At 57.4% G+C, this 8,709-nt stretch overlaps 1 protein-coding gene across 1 annotated transcript in view; it reads right to left on the reverse strand.

The window, feature by feature from the left end:
* The window catches only part of CUX2 (cut like homeobox 2), a 35,298-nt gene that overhangs the window by 16,565 nt on the left and 10,024 nt on the right, over nucleotides 1-8,709 (reverse strand). The window contains 3 exon segments of the mRNA XM_019473264.1: nucleotides 4,663-4,741; nucleotides 4,932-4,953; nucleotides 5,281-5,301. Coding sequence (XP_019328809.1) covers nucleotides 4,663-4,741; nucleotides 4,932-4,953; nucleotides 5,281-5,301 — 122 coding nt within the window.

Here is an 8,709-nt window from a genome sequence, read left to right on the forward strand (position 1 = left end):
CATCACCTCCCCTAGCGAGCCAGTGGCACCCGCAGCACCAGTGGCCCCGGTGTCGCCAGCGCCGGCCCATTTGGGTGCAGACAATGGTGGTTTGTGCCGAGGTAAGCAGGTGCATTCAGAGCCGTCCGTCTTCCCTCTGTCAGCATTACACCATCATTAGCTAGTGTCTGCTCAGCAGGGTGTGCCATTATGTCTCCCAGGGCTGATGTAATTATACATTGACATAATTAACCCAGCAAGCCCATTAAGCAGGCCAGCTAAAAATTCATCTATAATTATTTGTTGTGTGCATGCTAATGAGTCCATCTGCACTGCCATTGTACAACATGAACAAATTAATTTACAAGTCTGGATTTTTTAATAAGTTCAAGAAAATGCCTCCTATTGAGCCAGGTTAATATAGGTTTGGGGTTTTTTTTTTAGAAAAGGAGAGGAAAGAAAATAGATTTGAATTCTCCAGGGTCAAAAAGTTAGACAAACAGGGAAGTGGGATGGAGCCGGATGCGCTACTGTATGGCATGGACATGTGGCACACATCCAAGGGTGAAAAATAGTAACGGTGATGGAAAAAACATCAAAGAACTGGCTGCCTCTGCTCCGAACAGGACGCAGAACAGGTCTTCTGCTCAGCGAGTCCCTAGCTGAGACAGCAGCCGTGTGGGATGAAGGGGGTCCAGTGCCACCGTCGCTGTGCCGTGGGATTTGGGCTGGTCTGGGGCTGTGCCGGCACAGCCCAACTGCAGCACTGGGCGTCTTTGGGGTGAACCTGCCTGAAAGAAGCAGGATTTGGCCTGTGATCCTCACTGCAAGTGCCCAGCACGGCTACTCCTTGCGAATGAGCGAAGCCAAGACACGTGCCCCCCAGGATGGGGTCCCCCCAAGTCGCCACTGCCCTCCCATTCCACAGCATCATGGCCATGGAGTGCAGGGCCTCACCACAGCACCCGCCATGTGGCTTCCCCACAGGACCAGCAACTGCCAGACCCTACGCGCTAATGCCGAAAGCCCCTAGAGCATCTTTCTCCACGGGGAACGTCCCCCCTTCTTTCTGCTGGATGTCACAGGGACCCCGCGAACGGGCCGGGATAAAAGGCTTGTGCCCAGAGCTCGGCCACAGGGACCGAGCCAGAGGTGGGTGCTGAGCCCTGCCAGCACGCTCCCGGCTTTGGCACTGAATCGGGGACTCGGCTCTGGCCGGGACCCTCCCAGGCTGCTCACGGTGTTTGGCCAGCGCCAGAGCTGCAGCTTGGCATTCTTCAGGCTGGTTCTCCATCCAAGGATGTGGGAGTGTGCCGTCAAAGGAGGCTGCAGTGATGCGGCGTGGCCCCGAACCAGACTGGATGCTCTCACAGCCATCAATAACACCCGTAAGTACATGAGCTGAGATAACGATACGGCTAATTAAACTCCGCACTCCAGGGCCCCAGGTCACAGGCTGCGGGGGCCGGGGGGTTCCCCCTGTGCTTCCCCAGCCCCGGGGGCTCTGTGCCAGCCCGCAAGCTGCCTCCACAGGGATAAACGCCAGGGCAGACCCTGTCCGATCCGCACCGGCAACTCCGCTCGCCTCCGTGATGAGAAATAATATGAGAGGAACTGGCCCAAGCAATAAAGCTCCAGGGATTTTCCTCGCGTCAGCGTTTTCCCTCCCGTGAGCTGCAGCCCCATCACTGAAATACAGCCGGCACGATCCCCCAGCGCACTGCTCCCCATTTGGAGCTGACATCCCAGGACGATGTGGTCAGGAGTGGAGCTTTTAGAAGGGAAAAGAGCAAGTGGCGCTTCAGCTCTGCTCCCTATGGCAGCGCTGATGCCCGGCTGGATTAATTACATCCTGCTAATACCACACTGTCGATCCACTGGGAAAGCGCTGTCCTCGGCTGTGGGGCCAGCTCCACCATCGCACACGAGGTATCCAGATGCAGCAAGGGGCTGCCGGGACTGGGCACCAAGCTCGCGCCATGCTTGCACCATGCTCACACTGTGCTTGCACCAAGCTCGCGCCATGCTTGCACCATGCTCGCACTGTGCTTGCACCATGCTCACGCTGTGCTTGCACCAAGCTCATGCCGTGCTTGCGCTGCCAGTGAACAAGCCCTCCTGCTGCAGGGCCGGAGAGAGGATGCGCTTGAAGCCGAGCACATCATCTGCTCATGCCAAGGCACCGCAAATGCCATGTGCCATCGCACTCTGAGCCACGCGGGAGGGCTCAGGACACTGCCCACAGCGCAGGGGATGGTCTCCCCTGCATGGGTCACGGCCCCCGTTGGGACAGGTTAGAGGAGACGGCCCTGCCATCGCGGCCAAGCAGCCGTGCAGCTGTGAGCCCCGCCGTGGCAGTGACTCCCTGCCAGCATAGCCGGGTGACGGGTGACGCGAGAGAGGCACATATCAAAACAGGACCTGGGGCACCGCACGCTCTGGCGCTGCGTCCACCCGTGGCAGCTCCTGCACTGCCCAGGGGCCACGATGTGGCATCACCCACTGACGGTGGAGCCGGCTAGCGCTGACCCATGTGCCAGCAAGTCCCTGCCACAAAGCAGCACCTGCTGCCCAGGCGTGCTTATCTATGGCTCCATACGCTCACCCATTATGTATATGTGTGTGTATATATATATAAGTGCTGCCACTAGCTGGCGTTATTGGCTGTCCTTTACTGGCACCGGCAGTGCTGCAGCAGGGACGGGGGCGGTGGGCAGGGGTCCCTCCTGGTGTCCCCAGCCCTGGCACAGGGGATCGGGGTTGGGGGCCTTTCCCCATGCTGGATGGGAACTGGGCCGCCAGCAGACCCATTCCTGGACACCCCCACCACAGCAATGCACGGCCACCGGAGCAGCTCGAGGCACCGTGTGATGGCAGGATGGGGCACAAGGTGTCCTGGGTGCTCATCACCTTCTCCTGAGCATGCACAGCTCCAGGAAGCGCCCACGTCTCCAGGGACCAGCAGCCCATCCCTGTGCCAGGGCCCGGCCGCTTGGCCCGACCTTTGGCGGAGGTCTTTGTGCCATGGGCTGAAGGGTGACATCTGCCTCACACTGCTGTCCAGCTCCAAGAGAAGCACGGTGCACCCACGGTGCATCCACGGTGCATCCACAGTGCATCCACGGTGCATGCATGGTGCATCCGCGGTGTATCCACGGTACCTCCATGGCACATCCGCGGTGCCGTCACCTCTCCCACCAGGGCAGCACCTCCTCCGCCACCCCATCCCAACCCGCTCAAACACATCCACCGGTGCCCTACGAATCGCTCCACGAGTCAAAGTCAGCCTTAAATCAAATCATCCCCAACAACAATGACATTAATTATGCTTTTAACACATTTTACTGCTTCCCCCCTTCCCTTCACGCCACATCTGTGTGAACAATATCCAAAAGATTTACGGTTTTCTCCCGTAATTACAGACACACAGCCAGCTCACTTATCAAAATACTTGCTGAGCAATCAGGCTCCGTTACAGTCTCTGCCAGAGATTTGTGTTGACAGCAGCCATTCAAAGCAAAAAATGTCGAATCAGGACTTATGTGGCGCTTGTAAAGTATTCCACAAAGAGTTCGCCTGTCGAGAGACACACGGACATGTAACAGACGGGGACAAAACGACAGGTGGGAGGATTTGGGGAGCAGGAGGGGAGAGGGGAGCAAGAGAGGGATGGTGCGGGAGAGCAGAGAGAGGAGAGGAGGAGGAGGAGGAGTGCAGAGATCACAGGGGAGCAGTTTTGGGGGGTGCATGTGTGTGCCTCTGCGTGCATGTGTGTACATGTGCATGCACATGTGTGCATCCATGTGCATGCATGTGCACATGTGTGCAAGCAGGAGGAGCACGGCGGGTGAGCACGGGAATGTGGGGAGGGAAGATAACGGGGTTCTGGAAACCGAGCTGACATTTGATTCTTGTAGCACAGGAGAAAATTTAATGAGGACAAAAATATGTCTCCCTAATTCCCCTAAGAAATCATTAAAACATTTTGTTATTCCTAAATGTCTGGAAAATGAATTAGTGGCCCTGCAGGAGCCCTTCTGCGCATCTTCAGCCATTTGCAGCTCTCCGTCCTCGCCGTGCCGGGGAATGCTCCATGCCGCCGTGCCCGGCGCAGCCAGCACCCCCGGCTCAGAGCACGGCAGAGCCCACGGCGGGGAGCAGCAGGGAGAAGGGTCCCGGCCTCTCACCCGGCCCCAGCACCGACTCTGCCAACACAAGCCTCAGGGCTGCCCCACGCCTCAGTTTCCCCCTCCCTAGACTCCAAGCGGCGCCCCGGACAGGGGGTACACCCTGGCACAGTGGTGAAACGGGGAAAGCCATCCCCGAGCTGTGGCCGGTGCCAGGAGCCGTGCTGCGAGCCGGCACTCGGTCATTTCGGTTAACTTACCGTCAAAAAGACAACTGGGGATAGCCGCAGTGTTATTACAAGGGCTGAGCAAATGTATTCCTTTCCTAATGTCAAGATGCATTTGGCTCAGGGGCTGAAACACAGCGATGGCAAAAGCTGTTTCCACTCCTCTCTTCGGCTGGTATTTCCAGAGCACCATGCACGAGCGGAGGTCGGCGATGCCAGCCGTGCCGGGGACGGGGCCGGCAGCGCTGCCGCAGTCCTCACTGGCTCCTCTCGGCACCGGCGCCGGCACGCAACTCGTTAGGCAGCCAGGTCGCCACCGCGTTGCTTACCTGGAGCTTCGATTAATTGCTTGTAAACGCTCAGGAAAGCCGTCTCAGCCTCCTTGCTTCTCTTACTAAGTGCAATCACCTGCAGGGAGATGGAAAAAGGGGGTGAGAGATGGGCTCGGAGGAGGGAACCGGCTCTGCCGGGGCCACCGGGACCGATGTCATCCATGACCGGCACACAGGTCCCCCCCGGAACGGCTCTGTGCCCGCTCCGTGCCCCGCGGAGCCGCTCACTGCCTTTGGCTAAACTCCTCGCGCCGCTGCCATGTCACGTCGCCCTAAATCATTGATGTGCTCTGAGTAAATGAAAATTACAATTTAATGTCGGCGCTTAAATAAGAAATAAAGAAGCCTGCCTGTTGTGGTACTTGCTGGGCCAGATCCAGCACACAGCCCTCCCTGGCCACCCTTCCTAGTACAGCACGGCTGGGGCGATGCCGTGGGCAGGAGCGATGCTCACTCCGGCCCCGTGCACCAGGACCGGGACATCATGCCCCCGTCCCCCTCGGCTGCTGGGGTGCCGGTGACGCTTGCGCCGGCTGGGCAGCGGAAGATGGCATGCTGCATCTCTAATAACCGAACAGCATATTAATCTGCCGCGAGCTCCCATCCAACATTTACGAGCATGAACCATTTACTCCCCTTAATTTTTCAAGGTGCGACGACACCTTGGAGCGGGGGCTGCTGCCCACCGGGCTCCAGCACATTTTGTTTGCCGAAGGTCCCCTTGCTACCCCTACACATCCAGCCCCACCTGCAGAGGATGGGATAGGGTGCCAGTGGGACACATGGACCTCGTGTCCTTGCCGCCCCACGCACAGGAGCCGGGGATGGAGGTGACCCACTCCCAGACAGAAAATGCCCAGTTTGATCCAAACTGGGCGCCCGTGCCAACTGGTGATGGAGGAAGAGGCACCCACCCGGCCTTCAGTGCTGGCAGACACACTATTACAAACAGCAGACTAGTCAATTAAACCACTCTTAAGCCACCGATGGGCTAATTATCAAACGAAGCCCAAACTTCACGCCTCAGCCCCGTGGCAGCTCCCACGCCAGAGCACCTTTTCCCTCCGCCTGCCTCCTCCGCGCCGGCGAAGCTCCCGGCTCGCCTCGCCAGCCTGGATTGCGATTGCTTGTCATTCAAATCCAAAGCAAACCGCTCATTTGTAATCCAGCAGCCACCTGAGCAAACCACCTTCTCCTTCCACGCTCGCAGGCACTGGAGCACAAAGATCATTTTTCTATTGTTAAAATTGTATAAGCCAGGCTTTTTATAGTGTCTTGTACACAAACCTACTTTCTCGGCACCGCGTTTCCAGCAGAGTAGGAATTTGGGGGCTTTTCTTCAGCGTTCTGCAAAAACGCTTGGCTTCAGGGTGCTTTAAAATAATAATAATAAAGCGGGGAAGAGAGGGAGGAGGCAGTAAGCAGACGGCGAGCGGCACCACCTGCGTATCGCAGCAGGACAGCATCGTGCCTGCCAAATTTGTGGGCGGCATGCGGCATTGGGGTGGTGTGGGGAGCCCTGCCTGGGGGTCTGTAAGGATGCAGAGACAGAACGGTGCTGGGGTGCTCCACAGCGTCAGGCCTGTGTGACCCCCCCACTTCCCGCACCCTTCGGACTTTGCATGGGAGAGGAGCGGGAGCAGGCACAGCCCGTCGGCCCAGCTCTGCCGCAGGGTGACGGGGATGCCTGGACCTGCTCGAGCTACTCTGAAGAGCTTCATCTCCCCTGAGACGGCGTCAACCAAAGGGTGCAGAGCAAAGAGCCAGCCCAAATGTGTTCTCCATCACCTCTCCATCACCCGTGCCTGCTCCCCCGCGCATCCCCAACCTGTGCCAGCGGGGAGGAGCTGGCCTAGACCTCCGAATTGGGCTGTTTCCGCTGAATTTTATTCCTGAAGTCACATCATAGAGACAAAGCGTTTTTCAAGGGGAAGCTTTGAAGCCTTTCCCTCTCCTCAGCAATCACGATGGAGATCTGAGCAGCCCCCACTGGGAACATTGCGGCTCCGGGGCGGGCAGGAGCCTGCAGCACCCCCACGCTGTGGTCCTGTGGACCTCGCTTCTCCACAGCCACCCGCCAACGGGCTCACTGGGGACGGATCCAGGTTTCCTCCTGGTTCATGTGAGGGGTCGACCCGCTGCTCAGCCCACATTCCCAGGGAGCACCCACGGACAGAGTGTAACACCTTTCCACCCATTAACTACCATGAGCATCTTAATTGGAGCCACAGGACCCGCAGTTTGCTGGCGAGGAGGCATTTGGGGGCATTTCATCAGACAAGGCATTTGGGGACCATTTCACCAGCCCCGGCCCCTGCCCCGGCCCCCCACGCTGGACTCTGGCTCGGGACAAGCACGTTTCAGCCCATGTCAGCACTGGGGCATCACCGGCACAGCCGATCGGCAGGGTGGCAAGCCAGGCATCTGCTCTGCTCTTTCGGAGTCCCACTAAACTTCAAGGAAATGTCAGTGAAAAAAAGATATTTAAAATTTTCAGCGACCTTTTCCAGATGGGGATAATTCACCAAAATGCCAGGGGTGATTCCTGCCGGAGCAGCTCCGCGTGCCGCACGAGCACAGCTCACCCCAACCCTGAAACCGCTGTTATTCCTCATGTAGAGCTGAATGAACACCTGGAAAAAGCTCACATCAGCCCTAAAATCAAGGTTTTGTAGGGAAAAAACCCTAAATGTTTGCTCCCTCAGGGCAGAAGCTGGGCCAAACCCTGTGTCCCCATCTGAGAGGGCAATGTCACCCACACCCTGCTAAAAAGAGGAGAAAATTGCTAAAAATGGGGGAGCTGAACATCCCCGCAAGCAGCCCCAGCTTGATGGGGTCGGGACGGCGTCATCCCTGCTCCTCTCATCACCGCGATGCCCATCGCTGACAGCAAACCTGCTGCCAACCGCTCTCCCTCCACCCGCAAAGCCCTCGGCGGCCGGTGGTGGATGTCACCCACATCCTGCTAAAAAGAGGAGAAAATTGCTAAAAATGGGGGAGCTGAACATCCCCGCAAGCAGCCCCAGCTTGATGGGGTCGGGACGGCGTCATCCCTGCTCCTCTCATCACCGCGATGCCCATCGCTGACAGCAAACCTGCTGCCAACCGCTCTCCCTCCACCCGCAAAGCCCTCGGCGGCCGGTGGTGAGCCCTGCCTCCACATTATATATCGATGTACTATTAATTTCTATTTTATTCCCCCCTCCGTCTCCCTCCGCAGCATCCACGAGCTCAAGGTGAGGCATGGCAGTGGCGCAGGATCGCCGCCGCGTGATGAATTACATTTACGCGCCGGGTCCTTTTCATGGCTGGTGACTTTCCAGCAAAGCAATTATCACTGTAGAATGCGTAATAGCCTAATTAATTACTATTGTCAGGCTGGCCTCTGTGCCATGATTATACCTTCCGAAGCCAACTTTTTAAACATTTGGAAGCAGAAATATTATTATAATTGACTGACAAAATGGTAAAACTCCCCCGGCGCAGCCGGTCCTCCTCCCGGTACAGCGGCAAGGACTGACTGTCTGAGCATCTCCTTCTCCAAAGGCGCGGGATTTGCATCGCACCGGCGGGAAGTTTATTCTTATATCCATGAGATCAAGTGCAGGATAAGTAGTGGGTTATTTCCATCTAAATACTGGTGGCAGTAAACCACAAATGAGCTCTTTTTCAGCAGAGAGGAACAGCTGTCGGGGGAGAAAGCGGCAGCAGAGACCCCAAATGTTGAAGAAAACTGATGAAAAAATACATTCAAGCCTTTGCTATTTTCCTCGGTTTTTTTGCTGATGTGTAAAGAAGTCGGGGAGAGCAGGAGGGCTGCAGAGGGGCGAGGGGGGAGAGCCTGGGCGAGAACCGCTGTCCCAGGGGAGAGCTCTGGGTGATGGGGGCTGGACCCCCTGCACGGCACCGGCTGTGTGCTGGGGAGTCCCTGCCTCGTGCCAGGGTCCTTTGCTGCCCAACCGACTCCTTAAACCCATCACACGTGCACAGCCCCATCGCGCACCCACAGACCCATTGCACATGGACAACATTGCACACACACAC

The sequence above is a fragment of the Aptenodytes forsteri genome, unplaced genomic scaffold (assembly GCF_000699145.1).
Source record: "Aptenodytes forsteri isolate BGI_AS27 unplaced genomic scaffold, ASM69914v1 Scaffold118, whole genome shotgun sequence".
Lineage (NCBI taxonomy): Eukaryota > Metazoa > Chordata > Aves > Sphenisciformes > Spheniscidae > Aptenodytes > Aptenodytes forsteri.